The sequence below is a fragment of the Nicotiana tabacum genome, chromosome 13, assembly GCF_000715075.1.
Source record: "Nicotiana tabacum cultivar K326 chromosome 13, ASM71507v2, whole genome shotgun sequence".
NCBI lineage: Eukaryota > Viridiplantae > Streptophyta > Magnoliopsida > Solanales > Solanaceae > Nicotiana > Nicotiana tabacum.
Genome location: NC_134092.1, coordinates 115,937,265 through 115,960,228, shown reverse-complemented (window position 1 = coordinate 115,960,228; position 22,964 = coordinate 115,937,265). Strand labels below are relative to the sequence as shown.

At 37.8% G+C, this 22,964-nt stretch overlaps 3 protein-coding genes across 3 annotated transcripts; 2 read left to right on the top strand and 1 right to left on the bottom strand.

Moving 5' to 3' along the window:
- Positions 1–5,828: 5,828 nt before the first annotated feature.
- LOC142168314 (uncharacterized) lies at positions 5,829–6,821 on the bottom strand. Its single transcript, XM_075228977.1, has one exon. The coding sequence runs from the start codon at positions 6,819–6,821 to the stop codon at positions 5,829–5,831; it is 993 nt and encodes a 330-aa protein (XP_075085078.1).
- A 5,683-nt stretch (positions 6,822–12,504) lies between these two features.
- On the top strand, positions 12,505–19,385 carry LOC107781298 (uncharacterized). Its single transcript, XM_016601985.2, has 5 exons — positions 12,505–12,790; positions 13,560–13,849; positions 13,938–14,027; positions 18,537–18,874; positions 18,984–19,385. The coding sequence occupies exons 1-5, from the start codon at positions 12,598–12,600 to the stop codon at positions 19,246–19,248; spliced, it is 1,176 nt and encodes a 391-aa protein (XP_016457471.1). The 5' UTR covers positions 12,505–12,597; the 3' UTR covers positions 19,249–19,385.
- Positions 19,386–19,926: 541 nt separating this feature from the next.
- On the top strand, positions 19,927–22,056 carry LOC107781297 (peptidyl-prolyl cis-trans isomerase CYP19-3-like). The gene is made up of 2 exons (XM_016601984.2): positions 19,927–20,137; positions 21,260–22,056. The coding sequence occupies exon 2, from the start codon at positions 21,274–21,276 to the stop codon at positions 21,799–21,801; it is 528 nt and encodes a 175-aa protein (XP_016457470.1). The 5' UTR covers positions 19,927–20,137; positions 21,260–21,273; the 3' UTR covers positions 21,802–22,056.
- The last annotated feature ends 908 nt before the right edge of the window (positions 22,057–22,964 follow it).

Genomic DNA, 22,964 nt, shown 5'->3' with positions numbered 1-22,964 from the left:
TAATAACTAATACCATGGGCCGCAGACCAGAAGATGGCTTAAGCCTACATAAAGGCTGATAAGAAGGAACAAGAAACTAAAGAGTTACATCAACTAAGTAAATCAGGAGTCTGATTATTGGACCCAGAAAATTATAGAAATCATAATTTTGAACATTGCAGAATTACTCTAATATCAGAGGTACAAGAGAGATAGTACAATAACCATATTCTATAACGGCTCTACGATAAAGCAAGTTAGAAGAAGTACCAGCCTCATAAGAAGTCAGTATGAAGCTCTCACCGGATTGTATATGCACCAGAGGTGCAAGTATTATAATAGAGTTTCAAGTTGTGGACGTGAATTATACCTATGTATAAGGAAGGTCATAAGAGAGATAGAAGACCTGATGCGAGATTTTAAGGTAAGTAAGGTAAATGTGAACAACGTACGAGATACTCAAGTGCAGAAGGTTACGAATAATATAAATAGATATGTGTAGGTCGTAAGCTAAAGTATGGTAAAGCGACAAGGTTTTAGGAAGACAAGAGTAAGGATAAGGAAGGGCGAGTGAGAAGGTGACGAGAATGGATAAGTCCTCAGGATTAAGCCCAGAAAAACAAAATAGCTGATGGTTTCTTTAAGTTATAGAAAGTTCAGTATAGCCTGAATGAACTCAAATGAGTCTAAGACTAATAGCATTTAGAAGAGATGGAATGATGCCATGGTAATAGAATAAGGGTGTAATTGTGATAGATAAAGGATGACGTTTGGGCCTTCGATTGAGTAATAATTTGAAAAAAGGGGATTTCAAGAATTGTACAACATTAAAATACCCACGTAAGTGAATCATATTGAGATGCTATGAAATATGGTTATGGAAGTATAGTATCGGCCTCAGGTAGATCAGTCTAATCATTTCAGATATTCCCCGATGAGACGTGAGACCTAGAGGCAGTGTTACATAAGAGGTCAAGTTATCAGTGGTAAATTATAGATCAATATTGAGGTGAATCAACAATGGATGGATAAAAGTTATAGAGTATGAGATGAGATTAGGCCGTCATCCTTAAGATGAATAGTAATGAGTAAGCATTAAAGGTCATAGATTTACATATATGGGATAAGAAATGAGAGTAACCTGGAGTTTGGTAGCAGACCTCAGTAACAATAAACTGAAGTGAGAGTTATGGTATAGTATGACCTACGTAGATATAGTAAATCCATAGACGCCCATAGGGACATCTTGTCATAATTCTATATATGTTCACAAAGTAAGACCTAGAGATAGGCTAAAAGCTGGAGGGAAGAGTCTCATAGGACCACATACCAAGAAAAAAGTCGTATAGACTGCATGATAGAAGATAGTAACAGTTACGAGATTAGAAGAATTCAGACCACAAGTTGTGGTGTGATAAAGAGGCCTAAGGGGAGAATGCCCTGTGATTTGGATTGATTCACAGAACAGCTGCCTAGATGGAAAGGAAAATATTAAAGTATTGGTAAGAGCTATTTCTTAAGAGATAGATAAGTGCATCAGTCAACATTCGATGACGAATGTTTCAAAGGAGGGAGTGATGTTACATCCCATATTTTTGTACGTGAGAATACGTCGTAAGTCAGTTGATGTAAGCTCAGAAATAAGATTATATTTGGAAGCATATAAAGTAAGTTAATCATGTTGCCTTGGATGTTATAAATATTTAAGATCATGAATAACGAGTACCAATAGGGTTGGAAAGCTTAGAAGCTAAACCAATTGAAGAAAATAAGCTTCGTCGAAAGTCGACAAGTTTGGTGTTACACCCTATACGTCCTAAGGTGATGTATAATGAATATGAGACTTGTTAATCATGATTTTAATGAGTGTAAAGTCATAATATTACTATATATGATGTTTGGATATAAAATATAATGTTTGAGAAAAATTGAATTTAACTTACGAAAAAATCGAGTTAAGATTTGCCTTGTAACGAGGCATTTTGAGAAATTAAATTCGTAAGCTTTAGGTTGTCATTTTGGGACGTCTCAAAAAATGAAGTTTCCAACGGTCCAAACCATATATTCATACGACATTGGGGTAGAGAAATATGGATTTTTAAAGTAGGGTCGGCAAGTCACGTCGCCGCACTTCGGAGAAACTGGCAGGTTTATAGGCCAAGTTGCGATGCAGTTTTATCCCAATCTATTAAGAATTACATGGATATATTTATATGGAATTAAAGCCCTATGTGTCTAGTTTCCAACGCTGAAAATAGTTTGTCAATACGATATCGGAGTAGAGAGATACAAGTGTCTGAAATGGCACTGCTTCAAGTTGTCAAGCATGCAACTTACCCACCTGCTTGGAGAATTGAGGCGGTGGTCTTATCCCCTTATATCTCGTCATCAATACATATGTTACTCACACAAAACCAATCTCAAGATCTCCAAAATCATCCCTAACATATCTCAAGATCACAAGAACAAAACTCAAGGAAACAACAACTCAAATCATCATCAAAGATGTTAAAGACTACAAGAGAATGCTTCTATGGTGTTGTGGTATGATTGAGGGCTATTGTGAGCTAAGTTGAGATGGGGTTTTGAGTTTTAGATACTGTACAAGGTATGTATAACATCTTCTTGATTTTGCCTAAGGTTAATTTTTTGTTGGTTGTGTTGTTTGAGTGAAAAACCATAAGATGCACTTGAAGGAACATAGGATACAATTGTCTTTTTGGTTGGACTGTTTTGTGGCTAAATATATGTTTTGTGGTGGCTGAAAATTGTGAAAAATAATTTGATAATGTTGTGACTGATGTTTTTAAGCTTTTCTAGGTGTTAATTAAGTTGATTGAAGAAAAAAAGATGAAAAATAGGTGATTGACGATAAAGATTAAGGTGCTAGACGTATGGGGCTGTTTTGGAAGGTATTTTGTGGATGTTTTTAACTAGAAATAATATGGTACATATAAGTATGATATTCTGAAGGTTGTAAACTAATTTATGGAATAATAATTGGATTCAATTTATATATTTTTATGAGTAAAAACGAGATTGCCGCTCAATATGATTGTTAAGATAATCGGAGAAACTCATATTGGATTATATTGTTGGTGTTGCTATTGTTCGTTATAGCTATTGTTGTTGGGTTGTTGATGATCCTTAGTGGTCTTTGGGATGTATTAAAAATAGGGGAGTTGCTGCCTGATTTTCCTTAAGCCATACGACTAGCCAAATACGATGGTACGACATTATATGTTAACGACAATATCATTTCACTTGTTGTAGACGCAAGACGTTATGTCGAGCTTGGTTGAGTAATAAGGAAGATATCATGAAGGTATGTTAAGGCTAAACCTTTCCTTTATTTTGGCATGATCTCGTAATTACATGTGTTTGATAACGAGGTATAAAGAGAAGTTCATACTCTAGAATTTATATACATTATCCTAGTCTCATAAATTATAGTATTCTCCTTATCAGGATTTCATATTTAATGGAGTATTGTCTTCTTCCAGTCAAGAGAGAAGAGAGCCTATATATACAGTATTATAGTATTTTCATTACCATCGAGCTATAATAGATGGGCAGGCCCCTATTGGGCAATCTCTGATCAGATGGTAAGTTATATACCGAGCCTACTGTGGCCGAGCGCCTATGAGCGAGCCCAGAATGGCCTTGATACAGAGCCTAGTATGGTCGAGCGCATATGAGAGAGCCTACTACGGCAGAGCAGTTACACATACCGAGCCTTATAAGGCCGGACAATTATTTTACTTACTATATTGAGAGAGTTGAATCAGTATCAGCAGGTAAGCATATCTTCAGATTATCTTTGACTCCAGTTACTTTCAGTTATTATATTATCAGTTTAGGTTCAGCTTTCAGTTATTTGTTTCCTTACATACTCGGTACATTATTTTGCACCGACGTCCCTTTTGCTGGGGACGCTGTATTTCATGCCTGCAGGTCTTGATTGACAGTTGGACAAACATTCTAGTAGACAGAGTCAAACATTAGCTTGGTTGGTAAGCTCCACTTCCTCGGAGTTACCAGGTCTAGGTCTTGGAGTCCATTTTATATATACAGGTTTGATGGGTAGGTCGAGGCCCTGTCCTGACCATGCTACAGTTCAGTTATCTCTAGAGGCTTGTAGACGAGTCATGTATACTTTTTTATCAGTAGATGTTCATGGAGTATATCAGTAGATGTTCATGGCAGCTTCGTCGGCCTGCACAATTATATATATCAGCTTTTGGGTATGTTTACCCCACAGATGAGAGAGACGTTATTTTTAGACGATTCAGAATATGGCCTCATCGGCCTAGGTTGAGGATTACCCCTCCAGAGTTCACAGTTATAGAATTGTACGCTCGGGCCGAGTACGGCACCGGGTGTCTGCCACGCCTCTTCAAGTTTGGGGCGTGACAGTGTATCCTTGATCATTGCAGAAATCTTCAAATGCCCTGCTTTCAAATTCTCCTCCATGATCACTTTGAATTGTTGTAATAAGATATCCCTTTTCTCTTTCGACCTTTTATAAGAAGATCTCAAAATTTTTCAAAGCTTCATCTTTGTGAGATAGAAAAATCACCCAAGTAAAGCGTGAGTAATCATCAACAATAACAAAGGCATATCATTTTTCTCCTATGCTAGCAGTTCTAGTGGGTCCAAATAAGTCCATATGAAGCAATTGCATGGGCTTTGAACTAGATACAATATCTTTGTTTTTGAAAGAGTTTCTAGTTTATTTACCAATCTGACATGCATCACATACATGATTTCAAGAGAAATTGAGTTTAGGTAAACCAATAACTAAATCATGCTTGGAAAGTTTCTCTATCAGATGCATGCTTGCATGACCAAGTTTCTTATGCCATAACTATGGATCGTCAGATATGGATGTTAAACAAATATGACCATCTATATTTTCAAAACTATCAAGAATATAGACATTTCCATACCTTTTACCTAGGAGGATTATTTTACCTGTCTCATCTTCAATAACACATCATGTTTTCTTGAACTTTACTTCATACCGTGAGTCGCATAGCTGACTTATACTCAGAAGATTGTAGTTAAGTCTGTCAACAAGACAAAACTCAGTGATATCATAGTTATTATTGAAAGGAACTCTTCCGGTACCGACTATTTTTCCTTTTGAGTCATCACAAAATTTGACATTTCCTCCGTCTATTTTTGTAACTTCTTTAAACAGGTCTTTGTCACCTGTCATGTGACTGGAACACGCACTATCTAAGTACCATTTTCCTTTGCGACTCCTTCTGTGATGTTCCTGCAAAACATAATTATCACTTCCTTTTAGGTACCCAAGCTTGCTTGGGTCCTTGTTGGTTAGTATTACTGGTCTCAGGATTGTTTTGGGGTTTCCAAATCCATCCTGAGACATTTGATTTGCGAAATCGACAAAAAGAATATTTATGTCCACTTTTGTTACAGTAGTTGCACGTAAGTCCTGATCCATTTTTGGATCTTTCATTTGTGTTAGTACTAGTGGAATCTGTTCTGGCTGGTCCTTCTCGAGTTGACTTGTAAGTCACCTGGTTCGACTTAACAGAACTATGACTGGTGGATTTGCCCATGCCATTGAGTTGCATTTGCAATTCCTGAAACTCATCTTGAAGTACTTCTTTTTCAATTTCGTATACTTCAAGCTTGAGTTTTCAGTCTTTTACTTCTTTGTTGAGTCTCTTTAGTTCATTCATCATTTTTTGAGACTCTTTCAAAGTAAGGTCAAGAATATCCTGTAATTCATTACATCTTTCACAGTTATAAGATCTTATCTCGCTTGTTTCACCTCGTGCCATGAAACAGTTCTCATTGTCATCTTTGCATTCATCATCTCAAGTGTCCTCGTCTGTCCAGCACCCTGAGAGTTTGTTCATGTCATTTTCCAGAATTGTCATGAAACATAGATTTGCTCTCTCTTCGTGTTCTGAACTGTTTTCATCACTCCAGCTTCCAAATGATTTGTTCTTGTTAAAACCTCTGGAAACCTTTCTTTTAAGATCAAGACACTCAGCTTGAACATGACCAAATCTTCCACACTCATAGCATTTGCCATCATTTTTGTCTTGTTTGTTATATTGCCTAGTTCGCCTGGGTGGTATCCTACCTCTTCTAGTATTCCTGTATCTCCTCATTAAATCATCCTTGTTCCTTGATACCACGGCAATTTCTTCTTGAAGAGCTTCAAGGTCGTCATCAATATCATTGTCTGCTCTTTCAATTGTAGCCTTGCAAGCAACTGTTTTCTTCTTTTCTTCTTGGTTTGTTTTCTTGAGATGAGTTTTCTCAAAGGCTAAAAGTTCTTCTCGAAGTTCATCGTATGATAATTTGTTCAAATCCTGTGATTCAAGTGTAACCACTTTTGTCTGCCAAGTAGTGGGTAGACTTCTCAAAATTTTCCTAACTTGATCATCACTTGAGTATGGTTTGCCAAAAGCTTTTAGATCGCTACTGATTTTGCTAAATCTGGCAAACATCTCTTCAATGGATTCTCCTTCTTTTATCTGGAAGAGTTCGTAGTCATGAACCAACATGTTGATATAGATTTCTTTCACTTTACTGGTTCCTTCATAAGTAACTTCAAGTTTATCCCACATCTCTTTGGCTATATCGCAACCGGAGATTTTCTCATATTCCTTACCATTTACAGCATTATAAAGTAGATTCCTTGCTTTAACATTAACTTGCACAACTGTCATTTGTTCAGAAGTATATTCATCTATATCTTCAGGATCATCAGGTGGTTGAGCAACAGCTGGCAGAGGATAGTTCCCCTTTTTGATAACTCGCCAGACCTTAACATCATAAGACTTTGCGTATATTTCCATACATACTTTCCAGTGAGAGAAATATTGTCCATTGAAATATGGTGTCCTTAATTGCGATGCTCCTTCTTGGAAGAATGCTCCGACAATAACTTAATTAGCCATGATTTTTTCTCACAAGCTGTTAAGCAAAAGAAAAATATGAGCCTTGCTCTGGTACCAATTGAAAGTCCAAGAGGGGGGTGGATTGCTTATTTTAAAATTAATTATTATAAGTTGACTGATTTTCCAATTAGTCGACTAGATGTAATAACGAGATAATAAGAAGTGCAGAATTAAAATGCAGAAGTAAAGTGCAGGAATTAAAGACACCGGAGTTTTTATACTAATTCAGATTCAATGTGAATCCTAGTCCAGTCCCCTTGGGTTGCAAGGGAGTTCTCTTTTAGTGATTGAGTTTCTTGAGTACAAAGTGAATGGTGTAGTTTACACCAACAACTCAGTTTCTATGTCACTCGTCTTTTCTTGATACAATGCCTCACCAGTATTTTTCTCTCTTTCTTCTCTAACTTGTTACACAATAGATCTAGTAGATCTACAATGTTTGTTTGAAGTAGAACAAAAAGAGGGTAATTAGTTTGATCAAAGTAGATCTCTCTAAGACTTAAGATTGCGTATAAATACTTTGTAGGAGACCGTTACTAAAGAGATTTGCCAACCCAAGAGATTTGATCCTTGGAAAGAAATTCATTCTTTCCAAGAATAAGGTTAATTCCCTTAACTCTTCCTTGATGTGAGGATTTAGACAACTTTCCATTTTTAAGTCTTGATAGCGTCAGATTTACTCCTTAATTCTGGGTCCTTCCAGTAATAGCTACTGATTGATTATCTTGCCGGATCTTCAATGCTTCTTTTTCTTTTTAACTTTTCAATCAATCTCGGATTGATTATCTCGCCGGATCGTCAGTGCTTCTTTTTCTTTTGAATGCTTCAATCAATCTTTGATTGATTTCTTCCTTCAGCCTTTATTGTTTCTCTTTGTGCACTTCGATTTTGGTTGATTTCCTTGAGTCCCTACACCAAAAGTAATTATATTATTTTTCATCATTAAAACTAAAACCTAACATATGAGAGAAAAAGGCGTCTCTCCCGTGCTTGATATAGCCGTTGTTCGGTACACCTAACATATGATTTTAATTGATTACTTTCCTAAGTAGGTTGAAGCAGGTCTTTACCAGAAAATCGAGGAGCGCAAAGTGGTTAAGAGGAATGAGGAGGTAATTTTCCTTTGGATGGACCAGCGGAGTTAGTTGTGGCGGAGGAAGGCATCGGAGAAGAGTCCGAGTGGTAGTGGTGAAACTGAATGCTCTTCTGTTGGATCCATTTCTTCCCATTCTGAGAGGTTCTCTGATGATCATGTCAACTTACTCAACTTCCTTCATTTTCTTCCTCTTATTTATTATCTTCCAAATGATTCCATTCCATGTCTTCTTTTTTCTTTGGGAGATTTTAGGTGTTTTCCCTTTTTTCTAAACCTTAAGAGTGTGTTTGGTATGAAGGAAAATATTTTCCAAAAAATATTTTTAAATTTCTCTATGTTTGGTTGGCTTAAATATTTGGAAAATATTTCCCTTATGAATTCATTTTCCTCCAGTGCACTGATATCTCAATGCACTTTCGTATCATGGATTTCATAATATTATCAAAAGCGAAAAGCGCAAAAAAGCTCTAAGGTCCATTGGGGCTTTAAGCGCAAAGCGAAAATAAAGTGTGAGCTTTAAATAAAAAAGGGTGCAAGGGCGAAAAAAATACAAATATGTATATATAGTTCAAGATTAATAATTATAAGCATGAATAACAAATATGTGAATAAAGAAATTAAAAAAAATAACTACGATTAAGTGAATATCAATTGTTTCATGTTACATCTTCAGGATTATGCTCATTGGCAAGGAAAATAATGCCTTAGAGCCTTGAGGAAGACACTGAAGCACCCGCTAAGCGAGGCAAAGAGCTCAATATGTTTTGAGCCTCGCTTCAGAGCTTAAGCGCGCCTTTGACAATACTGGATTTCAACTTTTAATAGCCGCTTTGGGTGCTAATCTTATTTACCGTATCTCAAATATGTCAAATTGGTTGTTACATGACAGCCATTGCTTTAGGGTTTTCAGTGGAATATTCAAGGTTTAGATAGCAAATTTTGAATGCTTGCGCACTGTTGTCTAGCAAGGAGCCCAGTCAATAAATATTATACCTCAATCTATACGCTGAACGCTCTAAGCACATAAGATATGTACTAGGTGACACATTCGTAGAATATGTAGTGGTTGAAATATTTCATTACGTCCCATTTGTCAATGCTGAATCCACATATGGTCGATGCATGATTCATAGGGTGCTCGAATTACATGGACTTGATTCCTCTATATACATATAGATCCATTAAATTTATAATATTTAGGAAGCAAGAGGTATATGATGTTCCAATGCTCTTTACCCTGTTATTACTTTAACTTTTTCCCCACACTTTCTGCTTTTGCTGAAGATAGAAAGAGGGAGATGAAGTCGTTAGAAAAATACTGCAAAGGAATAATTATCGTTTTAAAGAGGGAAATGATACTGAAACTTGGTGTAGTGAACTCCTGGTTTGTGCTTACTGATTCAGCTTGGGAGCAGGCGTCGGCTCATGTAATTGCTATGCCGCATGTTCCTTCCCTTTAGTATTGGAAACCGAGATTGCGTTCATCTCCCTTATCGCAAGTTGATCTCCTCTTATTTGTTTAATACCCTCTAGGGTTGGGAATTTCAGAAGTTGATGGTATGTTAATGGAACAACCTTCATCTCATGTAGCCATGGCCTTCCAAGAATAATGGTGTAGCCCATATCGCCGTCTATTACTTCAAACAGGGTCGTCTTTATTACCCCTTTGGCATTCGTGGGTAGCAATATCTCCCATCGGGTTATCACGCTTGCTAAGTTGAACCCGACGAGAAGATTTTATGTCCGGAGTGATGCTTCTAGTTAGCTTGGCTTGTTCCAGCACTCTCCATTGGATAATATTTGCTGAACTCCATGCGTCCACCAAAATATGTTTAATTTTAAAATCTAAAAAATTAAGATAAATTACTAGGGCATCATTGTGTGGTAGTAGGTGTCCATCTGCATCCTCCTCCGTGAAGGTGATATCGTCTTCGGCGACTTCCCGGAGTCTCTTGTTATGGGTCACTGATACCTTTATTTTTTCCGCTTCCAAAAACGTTACACCATTAATCTCGTTCCCTACTGAAGATCATGTTGATCGTTAGACGAGGAGGATCTTCTCCTGCTTTCGAGGGTTCCGCGTTATCCCGGTTACGGCTATAGTTATTCTTAGTCTGGTCGCTTAAGAATTCTATAAGATGGCCATTTTTCAGCAATGTCGCCACCTCTTCGCGCAGATGTCGGCAGTCCCCAGTCCGATGGTTGTTAGTTCCATGATACTCACACTATAGATTAGGATCCCTCTGATTGGGGTCAGATCTTATCGGCCTCAGAAATCGTGCTTCCTTAATGTTCCTCATCGTCATTACCAGTTCCACTGTGCTGACATTGAAGTTATACTCGGACAATCTAGGGTAGGTGGAATCCCGGGAGCTTGAAATCTCTTTGTCCTGCAACAATCTGTTATTCCTGCCATGATTAGCTTTCCTATCAGTAGCGAACCTATTCGCCGACCGAAAACCTCTACCGCATCCTTCATCCTTTTCATAAGGCAAAAATTGGCCTCTATAAGAACGTCGATCTGTGTCAAAATTATCCTTTAATTTTTCCTTATTCTTCTCTCGGTCCCGACCCTTGGTTGATGCAGGGAAACCGAGCTAGTCATCCTCCATTTGTATCTTTGATTCATAGCAGTTGTGGACATCTGCGTATGTTATCGCCTGGAACTCGAGCAGACTTTCTTTCAGTTTTCGAGAAGCATCAAAACTCCACGAATTCAGCCCTTTAGTAAATGCCTCAGCTGCGCATTCGTCTGGAACGGTCGGTAGCATCATCATTTCCTTCTGAAATGAGGTCACGAACTCTTTTTGCGCAATTATGAATTTGTTAGCCTTTCGGGCATGTACCTTCCTGGCTCCGGCATGGGCCTTGATAAAAGAACTCGCGAGCATCTCGAAGGAATCTATTGAGTGATCGGGTAGAAGTGAATACCATGTTAGGGCCCTCTTTGTAAGGGTCTCCCCGAACTTCTTCAACAAGACTGACTCAATCTCATGCAGAGCTAAGTCGTTTCCTTTCACCGCCATTGTGTAGTTGGTAATGTGCTCATGAGGATTCGAAGTCCCATCATATTTCGGCACGTTTGGTATTTTGAACCACTTCGGGATTAACTTTGGTGTCGCGCTCGGTTTAAATGGCAACTAGGTGTACTTATTTGAGTCCAGTCCTTTCAACACTGGCGGTGCGCCCAAGATTTGATCCATTCGAGCATTTATTTTCCTCATAGACTGCATGAATTCGGTTTTAAAAGGATCGTTCCCGTTATTGTTACCAGATCCGCTATCGTTCCCCCCGGCCCTGTCGAAGTCGACCTCACCCCTCGGGGTGTTGTTGTCAACCCTTTGTGCTGTTTGGTTTGCGGGAGCACCGAGAGTAATCAGACCTCTTCCATTCGCGTTGTTGGAAGCACCAACAACGCTTGTTTCAACTCTGTCATGACCTGATCTTGTCGCGAGAGATGGCCTATAATAGCCTTTTGTTGCTCCCTTAGGATTCCCACCGTTTCCACAACGTGCTCGTCTTCAGCATCTTCATGAGTTGCCTCTCGAACGTGTCGTAGATATTTCCCGCCATGGACCGGCGCGGCTACGTCTTCCTTGTTGCGGGTATCACTGATCGAATCTTCGTGTCGAGGCGTTTTTCTTTGTGCCTCAACGTTGTGTGTAATGTTGACACCTTTATCTGCAAGTTTCTTACGATTTTTTGCTAAGAAACAAAGAATTAAACATGTTAGTAATATATGCAAAGATCAACTCAGTTATGCAACTGTCTAAGCCTCACGGTGGGCGCCAAACTATTTACCGTAAAATGATACAGTTGAATTTGTACGTGGTTTATAGACAAGCGAATCGATTTGATCCCAAAATGATGAATAAATTAAATAAAAATACAAGACTTAGCGTTGAAATCGAAATAAGACAACAGATAGCTTGGTTCCGGAGTTTCCAAGGGCAATAATAAGAATATCGATAAACAAGAAATACAGTGTTATTGAGCTTAGAATAATGTGTAGCATAAGTTTGTTAGAAAATTCGTGTCCTTATAATGGCTGTTGAAATCACTATTTATAGTTGCACCTAGGGAACAAGGTGCTAGGATCAAGTCCCTCTTAAATGACAATCATGAGGGCCATTGAACAATGTGTAACAGGAGGCTATGAATGCCAAATTTCTCTATAACAGATTGTGTATTTAATACTGCAGAATATTCTTCATTGAATGTTATCGGGTGGCAGGCATTCATTTGTCTTCATTAGAAATATTCCCTTCGGGGGCTTCCCGGTGCCAGCGGAAGTTGGTGTCCCGGTCTTGGTTTCCACCTGTCTCGCTTTCCGTTTGTCAACGGTTTCACGCGTCGCTCTATTATACGAGTATTTAATATGAACCGATTTTATCTTACACATATATTAAATGTCTTTACATACACTTTTATAAATATCACTATAGTTTTTACATACACTTTTATTTCGTACAATTAATAGTAGTACCACTTATTAGTTATTAATATAAGTAGTACCGGAGTAGTAATAATTTTCTCTCTCCTGGGCACAGCGCCCAGTAAACCTCACAACATCACAAAATGGCCGGAGACCTGTTTGAAGATTTGCCTCCTCTGTCAGCGCCACTAACTTCCGCCAACGGTTCCGCCGTTACTCCTACGGTGGCTTCGGCGGCACCACCGCCACCGCAGCCTTCACTTCCTCCTCCCCCTCCTCCTGCTCTGAAGAGTGCCCTCAAACGTTCCAAACCACCTGCTGAATCACAGCCTAAAAGTAGGTCAATTTTCTGTTCTTACCCTTAATAATTTCTAACTTTCTGGGGTTTTTTGTTTCAAGTATGATCAAATAGGTAGGTGACTAGTTCAATTTTAAGTTTGTCTACTTCAATTCGGGTTGTTTTGGTGCTCCTTTTTCTAATTTTCCAGTCTTCAGGTCAATTTTGGTGACTGACAAAAAAGTTGAAATTGGGAGCTAGAAAAGGCTGCAATCTCAATCCAATTGTTGCGTCCTATTACTCTACTGATAAAAGCTGAAGCAAATTAGTCTCTGTGTATAGGCTATATTAGTCGAGTAAATGTTTTAGGCTTTAGCACTGCTACTGTAGCTCTTCTGCTTTCTAGGAGTGGTTTAACCTTTCAGAGGTTTATAACCTTTAGAAAATATACAGATCTCCTACTACTTTTAATTTATATCTGCATAACATTGGCATGAGATGATATAAACGGAGTAAGTGAGGATCCATATAGACCCAACTTGTTTGGGACTGAGGTGTAGTAATAGTAATAGTAGTTGTATTGTTGTGTTTTAGTATTGTAATGGAATAGGCCATATATAATTCATATGGCCTACCCAACTATTTTGGATTGAGGTGTAATTCATGGATTGATCTATCCTTTTTCTGTGACACATATTCTAGCAATTCATGTTTTGAGCATTTCTCTCGTTCATGGTCCTAGTCCTACAAATTGTTACTACTTGTTTATTGTTGTATGGTGAATATTTGAGTTGGGTGAAGTATTGAGTGGCTGTTGACGACTTGCAGCTTCTGCTCCTGAAAAACGATTGAGGTTTAAAACAACCACGGATGCCTCGGAGATGCAAGTTATTGAAGCCATGCAAAAAATAGCATCACATATAAAGAACATTCCAAAGTTCAGTAAGGCGTCAAAGCTTGTGTTGCAGCTGATTCAGGCTGGCAGTGTAAAGCCTGCAACTAGTGGCCATTTCTTTGCCATTCTTGAAGCTGCAATGTCATCGCTCACCACCTGTAATGAGCCCTCTGTACGAGCAGATTATCATGAGTTGTTCTCGGCTGTGCAAGATACAATTGAAGTAAGCAGTGCATCATTTGTTTACAGGCGGTGTGGGTTGATTCTTCTTATAGTGTAATTTATTTGATTGTAAATTTTTTCATTTGCAGTGTCTTTCGAAGAAACAGCAAAATATGATAACTACATGGACCATGAGGGCGGTGGTGGCAAATGACCTCTTCACCGATGACAGTTTCGTGGTATGCTTTCGTTTCATTTTACTTGCAACATGCAAGTGCCTCTGTGTCAACCGAGTTCTATTTAGTTTCTTACTAAGAGTTTCATGCATTTTTATTCCGGAATTAGATCAACCATTTTGAAGGCACTCATTTTGTTAAGTATTTTTTTGATTTGCACCGGGTGTCCGAGTCTCTTTGAGCCCCGACTAATCCCGGGGGTGCACAGGCCCTCGGCAAGGAGTTTCCCGCAAGTGCACCGCGGTTAATTCAGGTTTTACCCAGTCCGATGGCCCTCAGAAATTGTTTGCACCCAGTGGGTTTCGAACTTGAGACCTTGAAAGGGAGCAAACCCCAAGGCTCATTTTGTTAAGTATTATGAAGGCACTTCAATGAGAAGCTCTTCTTTACTCTTAGATTCCTTGCAATTTGATCTGATGATGGGTTATAGACTGCGTGCCTACTATTTAATTCAGTGAGGAGTTTTATGAAGTTTCTGGATTTTTCAAAATGGTAATGCTTTTGCTCATGTAGGGAGTAAGGAGTCTGGAATTGCATGCTTGATTCAAAAGGAAATGGTTGTTGAAAGTCGAGAGAGTGTTAGGTTCTCCAACTGCCAAACATGTACTTTTACAAAGTTACCATTCTCAAAAAAAAAAAAAAAAAGAAGTTAATTTACAAAGAGAAAAAAAGTGAGGTCTTGCAAACTATTTAGGTGAGAAAAGAAAGCTTCTAATCTAAAAACTGTTTAAAAAAAAGCTTCTAGGTTATCAATCAGAATTAGGGATCCCATAAGAAAGATGAACCCATGACAAGCTCATCGAAACATTGAGATGGAAGTATTACTGCTACATTTTGTAACTGAATCAAAATGTAGAACGGGTAGCTAGGAGACTAGTAAGAGCATGATTTCACCTTATAGACATTTTTGCTTGGCTTGAATAGGCTGACTGCCAAATGAAATGAGCTCTACAATTTTGATCTCGAGCTCGAAAACAACTGGCACCCAGTTTAGCAAGATCGAACAGCCAGTGATCCAGCTCAGCTTGGTCTTTGTCTGAAAACTAGTCCTGTAAGCTTTCTTTACCTCAGAATGAGCCAATGAGGGGCTGTAATAACAAAGTGCTAGGTTCGTAGGAGGCACTTGCGAGGTGCTACTCGACCTTATAGTTGAACGTTAAGGTTTCTTGATTCAATCGAATTTCTGGCTGGAGCAGAACAGTTTTATTTAAGTTTGTTGTAAAACGAGAAGGATAGAACAGCAAACAGAGTGCAAGTGACATTTGAATTGACTTTGCTAAAATATTACTGATCAACTGAGCCTCTCCTTTCACACCATTGAGCAAACTTTTTTTGGCAAATTCTGCAGTTGCTTAAGATTTCTCAGATTTAAGGGTTGATGAAGAATTTTATGAGTTTATTGTATCGTAGCAACAGGGGTTTTAGATGCCGGTGGCTAAAAGCAATCATAATTAGCATGTTTTCAGAAGCAAAAATGGACATATTGCATCCTACCCTTTTGGTTTTATTCCACATGCAAAATGAAAGATGATATCTGCGAGTTATGATTGACACCATATAGTGAAGATTAATAACCTATATGAAATCTGAAACTGTACCTTCTTCTCTTGGTCCTTTCCTTTTGTTTCCTTTCCTGTATTTCAATAGCTTTAACTGATGAACATTAATATATCTCTGCTGGGCAGTTGGCATGGCAAACAAGGGCTATTACTGTTTTCAATTATGTGGTTAAACTGCATATTATTTTCTTATGGTGAAAGCAGCTACGTGACATCTTGGTGTCTGACAACTTCTATGAGAAACACTCTGAATCCTTAAGTAGGTACTTCTTGTTCGCAAACATGGATAATATCAATTAGCATGTAAAAGATTTATTGCTCCAACCAAGATTGATCTGAACTGCAAAAATTTTAAATAATGGAATTTTAATGCTGGTTTAGGTATAGATTTGAAGAAGAGGTATCTTTAAAGCCGTTGCATGTTTTAGTGGAAGGAGCAGAATTGGATGCATGTTGGGCGTGCTCTAGTAATTTTTTCTACTGACTTATCTTAAAAAGCAAAAAGCAAAACAGAAAAACATTGACACTAAGAACTGCTAGGAGTTGAAATAACACCATCACATCCCTCAGGTCCAAATGAGACTAAGAATAGTTTCGATGATCCTTATTAGTGGACTTGGTGTGAGTTAATGCGATTTTAGTAGTTTTGACTGGTTAGCTTCCTTTATTCCACTTTATTTTATTTCGACGTCTTCTATTCCTGTTTATTGCAATATCTTTGACTCTCCAAGACACTTATGAATCATCGTATGTTATATTTAGACTTCTAACTACAATGATTTCAGGACCAGCTCAATTTTATGCTGTTGAGATTTGACCTGTTTCTATAGCAGATCATAATGTTCTGTATACGGATAGCTTAGAAAAATTTAAGAATCATTTCTCACCCACTATGATATTAACATGTTTGAATCTTTATCCATAATAGTAATAATAAGGTAAAATACATAGTGACCCATCAAACTTGCACCGAAATCCCAACCTTTTACACCCCAACCTTTCAGAAGTCTGTCTATTGCACACCTTTTTTGTTACGTGGCACACGCGGTATTACACATAAAACATGTGCGTGAAAATTAACAGAAAAGAACACCCCCTCCTCATCTTCCCGACCCCATTATCTTCTCCACCACCACTACACTACCACCAACCCTTCCATCATAAGCACCTTCTTACCTAACTTTACATTCGACCATTTTTTAACAAGTTTCAACAACATCTATCACAAATCCTTATAACAAATTTCAGATTCGAGCTCAAACTCAAAGCTTCAAACATGTCAAGGGTGTTTTTTTTAATTTATCAAAATTAATCACCAAATTTTCAGCATGTTTTAAGGAAATCGTCAATGGTGTTGGGGAAGAAGACGAAATTGGGGTGGTGGGGATCTTTTCTGTTTTTCTTTTTTTTATTGTTCTTGATTTATGACACGTGTCGAGCACTGATAGGCGCGTGTAATAGCAATCTTTAAGAAAATGTGATCAAACACCGAAGTGGTGTAATAGACACACTTCTAAAAGGTTGGGTGTGTAAAAGGTTTTCCGTGAAAAAAAAAGGTATGTCAAAGGGATTTTGGTGCAAGTTCAATGGGTAAACTACTTAATTTGAAAAAGTTACTCAGACCGTAAAACATTCACTATCATATGGCATCGCCGGTCTTATAATTGTTTTGTAGAACTTACCATTATTCAAATAGTGAAAGATAAGTTCTATATAATAGCTATAAGACCGACAATGTTAATGTTATATGGAGGTGAATATTAACATATCCACAAGATGAGTGTTGCAGAGATATGGATGCTATGATGGATGTGCACAAGATTAGATAAGACTAATAATGATCGCATTCACTAGAAGGTGCAAGTAGCACGCATTGAGGATAAAAGTAGAGAAGGTCGCTTGAGATATTTTGGTCATGTCCTGCATCGACCTATAGATGCACTGGTCCGTATGTTTGAAATCATGGTGAATTTAGGTGTTAAAAGGGGATGGGTAGACCTAAAATCGCATGGAAGAAAGTTGTCTTGAAAGATCTATAAATTCTTGGAATCAATGGAGATTTAGCTAAGGGTAGAGCACAATGGAAGAAAAAGATCCATATAGATGATATCTACTAGTTGGAAATAAGTGTTAGTCTTCTCTAGTTAGAGAACTTCTATTATTATATTTAACTTAATTTCACTTTTATTTTATTTGGTATGATGATGCCATGAGTTGAGCTTAAATGGTGAAGTGATGATTCATATAGCCGACTCCAACTTGTTTGGAACTGAGGCGTAGTAGTTGTTGTTGTTGCTGTACTCAGACCGTATCAGTTCTGCGTTGCTTATCTACCCCTCAGAAGGATTTCTCACTTCCAGTAGCTGTACTTTCATTATTTGTCACCAGCATATATTACAAAGTAAAGTATTTGATTATCTTGTGTAATTGCAGAATGTTGGTACTTGATGCTTTATTAGTAATCATGTGACACAACTGTTTCTGCTGTTTGTGTGAAGTGCATATATAGATGGAGTGTTCTTCTCTGGTCCTAGCTTCTCGTACATGAAGATCTGATAATCCATCTACTCTTTGCGGACAACCTCAATTTCATTGACTACCATCACCTTTGGGGATTCTTTTGACTATGTCATCCATATTGCTAATCTAAGGCAAACAAATAGAGACAGGTTATTTTCATCTGGTCACATGACCAGCACATGTGCAAAATCCCTTTAGGTTTGATGGTCTGATGGTTTGGAGAGAGAAATTTATCGCTTTTGGCCTACTTGAAGGATGTTTTTTGTCAAGAGTGATACTTAAACCAAATTGAGTCAAGTGACATATTTTAGGCCAATTAGGTCAAATTTTGTTACTCTGCTGTAAACATGTCCTAAAATTTGTTTCCTCCATTTATCTGTAATTCTGATAGTCTTTAATCTTCTGTTTTTTTATCTGCTGTGTTGCACTACAGTTTTCAAAAGCAACTGGGAGAATTAAAGAAGCAATTTCAAATCTTCCTGTGGCAACTGAAGATGACGATGTAGAAGAGGCTGCTTGTTTAGAAGAAAAGACAGAAGCTGTGAATGAAGATGCCCCGACGGGCAATAAAGAAGAGAGTGATCCATTTGGACTCGATGCTTTGATTCCGAGCACATCAAAAATAGACGACAAATCAAAGGGGAAGAGGGTGACCCTGGCTAAAGCAAGAAAAGGAGAAGAAGAAGAAGAAACCAAGAGATTCCTGAGATCACAGCGAGAAGCCTTGATTTCCTGTTTAGAAATTGCCGCGAACCGTTACAGAACCCCATGGTCGAGTATCTATGGACTATTAAAGCTTTGTTATGTCCTTCAGCTAATTAAAATGTCAAATACGCTATTATCTTACGATTTCTCATAGGTTGTGACTTCTATTTGTCAGGTGCCAAACAGCTATTGACATCTTAGTCAAGCATGCATTTGATAATATTTCAAGGTTTACCTCCCGACAGAGGGATGCTATTGAGAAACTTTGGGCTTCTGTCCGTGAACAGCAAGTTCGGAGGAAGCAAGGGAAATCTGTGTCTGGGAAACTTGATGTAAATGCTTTCGAGCATCTCCAGGCAAAATATGCAACTGAGAAGATCAGCATCCGGCGTGCTGTTGGAGGCAGTGGGGATCGGAAGTGTCAACAGTGGCTTGGTTGATTTGATTTCTCTTGTAATGCAAATCTTTAGAAAGGCACATCTGGTTGCAAAATTAGTCTTTGCTAGTTATGATTGTATTTACTCTGAGAAAGAGGACTAAAAATATGAGAAGTACATGAATTCCATGGTGAGCAAAAGTGACACTATCATCCTTTTTTTTTTCGTAGCCTTGTGTGTCTTAATGAAATATTACGCTGTTAGGTGTTGAAAATACTTAAAACATTCCTATGACCGATGTCACTCACAATAGAAAATTGCCAATTTTAGAAGAATAATAGCAATACCAACTCACCAATAGACAGCAATAGCAATTGAAGTGGATTTGCACATTAGGCTTCATGACGTGCGTTGCAACTATGTGCAATTTCATATAGAAGGTGCCAGAGTTCATTTTTCGAAGGCGCGAGAACCTAATTATACACTGAAAATAAAAATATTTCTTTTTTCCGAAAAGAATAACACTGTTACTAGTTGTGGGGATGAAGCATATTTTAAACATTTTTAACTATAAAAAATGTGAATTCCAGTAATATTAAATGATCAATCTTCCTATAAATCCTACTATCATTTTTTTGGGACGAATGTACTGGAAGAAAAAACTTTTGGAGGGGGAGACTGAAAGATTCTGTCTTGTACCAACAAAGAAAATATTTTGGGGGACTTGGGGCAGAACTCAAAATTCCAAAAAAACTGGCAAAGCAAAATGTTCGTGTTACGCAATTGCAAACAAAAGTTGGGAATAATGTGTAAAGATCTCAAACTACATGGGTAGCCAATGCAAAAATTAAAATCCTAAACCCTAATCTCCAATCACATGCCTCTCTCTATAAATTTGCTAAAACCCTAACTCACTTGCAATTGTCTCCTAAATCTTCTTCTGCACCCAAAGGTATGTCACTCGTCTTCTTCACCCAAAGCATCTCTTTTATTGATAATCCCTATCCCTATTTATGAGAAGAAGCACATATCGAAGGCTTCACAGTCAGAATTTTGAGAAACGCTGTGTGAGCTCAAAACTTGTGCTATATCGAAATTTCATATAACTAATCCATTTATTGGTGTCTTCTTGATCTGCATTTGTTGCAATTACACAGGAGGGTTCGTTATGTGATTGACATTTTTGTTATACTTCATGTGAAATATATATTTTTTTGAATCTGAATTCGTTATCTATTTAGATTTTTAAGTTATTGGATGTGGAGTAACAATGCACTCATTACTACTTTGTGATGGTTAATGTGAACTTAGTATAAATATATATATTTTGATGAATTTGTATATATAGTCTGAGCCAAAAACCGTGTGTGTATATGCTTCCAGATAACTGTATTTACCCCTGCTTTGGGTGTTATTTTCATTGTCCCCAATGCAATGTTGTGTTATGATCTTGTAGCTAATGCGGGGACTTAGGATGTTTTGTTGTTATCTGTGGCACGAGTCGAGCATTGTTGTGACTGATATAGCCATGTTGTGAAAAAATGAGCATGGGTGCCATCTAGTTTGTTGTCTAGTTATACTTAGTGGTAGGATTTGTATATCTGATATCTTTCTCTTGGTAGAGATGCTATAAGTTTGTATTCACCTGAACCCCCTTCTCGGAAAATTATACCTTTTACATATAAGTTAAAATCCATTTTGTGCCTCTATATATTACATTTTGAATCCCCTTGCCACAACCCAAAAGCATAGCTCAGTGGTCAAGGTGCTTTGTGAGGTTGTTGGTTCAATTACCATTGACCACAATCCTTTTTAATTTTTAACTTTTTTTGAGCCCCCTTAACGGAACTAATGAAAGAAATTTTAATACCGAGTATATATGTAGATTATATTCTCATTTGACATAAGATTGTTTTACGTATGTTTGTTCTTTTTTAATCTGTTCAGACAGTTTGTGCCTCTTTTTCCCTTTGTTTTGTTTTTTGTCATGGAAGGTTATATGAGAATCTTCTGTGCTGTCACAGTAAATATTCTTTTAGAGCGTAGTAACTGGTGTATGCATGTTATAATGCAGGTTTAAAAGTAATTATGGCGAAAAATCCTAAGGTTTTCTTTGACATATTGATTGGCAAGGCCAAGGCCGGGAGAGTTGTGATGGAACTGTTTAAAGATAAGACTCCTAAAACTGCTGAAAATTTCCGTGCTCTCTGCACCGGTGAAAAAGGGATTGGGGAGTTACGGAAGCCATTACATTACAAGGGTTCGGTGTTTCATCGTATCATTCCACACTTCATGTGCCAGGGTGGAGATTTCACCCGAGGAAATGGGACTGGAGGAGAATCAATATATGGTGCAAAATTTGCTGACGAGGACTTCAGTGTGTTGCACACTACACCTGGCCTCCTTTCAATGGCAAATGCTGGACCAAACACCAATGGATCTCAGTTCTTTATCACCACAGTTCCAACGCCTTGGCTTGATGGGAAACATGTCGTGTTTGGCAAAGTTGTAGACGGATATAGTGTTGTCAAGGAAATGGAAAATGTGGGTTCAGATAGTGGAAAAACAACATGCACTGTCTCCATTGAAGATTGTGGGGAGCTAAAGGAGAACTAAGTTAGGAGATAATTTAGATTTTGAGCAACATGTCATGGTACTAAAGTTTTTCTCAAATAGGCTGTGTAAAAATCTTATATATGCAGGGTTTTTTTGACGAGCTGCTATTATTTGTAGAGGTTTGCAAAGTTATGTAGTTTCATTAAATAATTGGTGCAATGACATTGTATTTTGCTTCTTACCTTGTCTAATTCCCTTCACTTGGGAATATACTCTAGATTATTTTTCAATAAAATTGAAGGAGCCTTTCCTTGATTTCCCTGTAATGGATTTTTTTGGTCTAAATTTTGGTGAGCAGATCAGGTATAACCACAGCGACGCCGACAAATTAGGATGACAGAGATGCTATTTCTGAGACGTCGTCTAAACAAAAAAACACCATACGCGTAAAGGAAAAAGGCATAACTGTTACAAAATAAAAGCAACTTAGTAAAACATGAACCCTATGGGGAAAAAAATCCTAGTGAAAGAAAAAGAGTACACATGTTTAGAAATACGTCTTTTGGTTGCCTCGTTAAAAAAACCTTGAAAGGAAAACTCAGTGAGACAAAACCTTGTAAGGAAAAAAATCTTGTAAGGGAAAAAGAGTATAACGCGTATTAACTCCCCCTGATGAGAGCATCAATTCACATCCTTGAGATTTCGCATCCCAATCTTGTATTCTAGTTTCTTGAAGGTTGACGTCGGTAGAGATTTGGTGAACAAATCAGCTATATTATCATTTGAACGGATCTGTTGCACATTGATATCATCATTCTTTTGAAGATCATGTGTGAAAAATAACTTTGGTGAAATGTGCTTTGTCCTATCCTCTTTTATGAATCCTCCATTCAATTGGGCTATGCATGCTACATTATCTTCATACAAAATTGTGGTTAGTTTGTCACACTTCAAACCACATTTGTCTCGAATAAGGTGTATTATAGACCTCAACCATACACATTCTCAACTTGCAAAACGAATAATTATCTCAGCATGATTAGGTGAAATAGCCACGATTGATTGCTTAGTCAATCGCCAAGATATGGCAGTGCCTCCATATGTAAACACATAGGTTGTTTGAGATCGAACCTTTTGTGGGTCATATAAATACCCAGCATCGGCATAACCAACAAGATCAGGACTGCAATCATTGCCATAAAATAATCCCACATCGGTAGTCC

Excerpts from the sequence above, each read along its gene's own strand:
- LOC107781297 (XM_016601984.2), top strand. The coding sequence starts at position 21,274 with ATGGCGAAAAATCCTAAGGTTTTCTTTGACATATTGATTGGCAAGGCC.
- LOC142168314 (XM_075228977.1), bottom strand. The coding sequence starts at position 6,821 with ATGGAAATATACGCAAAGTCTTATGATGTTAAGGTCTGGCGAGTTATC.
- LOC107781298 (XM_016601985.2), top strand. The coding sequence starts at position 12,598 with ATGGCCGGAGACCTGTTTGAAGATTTGCCTCCTCTGTCAGCGCCACTA. Across the intron at positions 13,850-13,937 it reads CTGTGCAAGATACAATTGAA|TGTCTTTCGAAGAAACAGCA; the intron begins GTAAGCAGTGCA and ends TTTCATTTGCAG. Across the intron at positions 14,028-18,536 it reads TCACCGATGACAGTTTCGTG|TTTTCAAAAGCAACTGGGAG; the intron begins GTATGCTTTCGT and ends GTTGCACTACAG.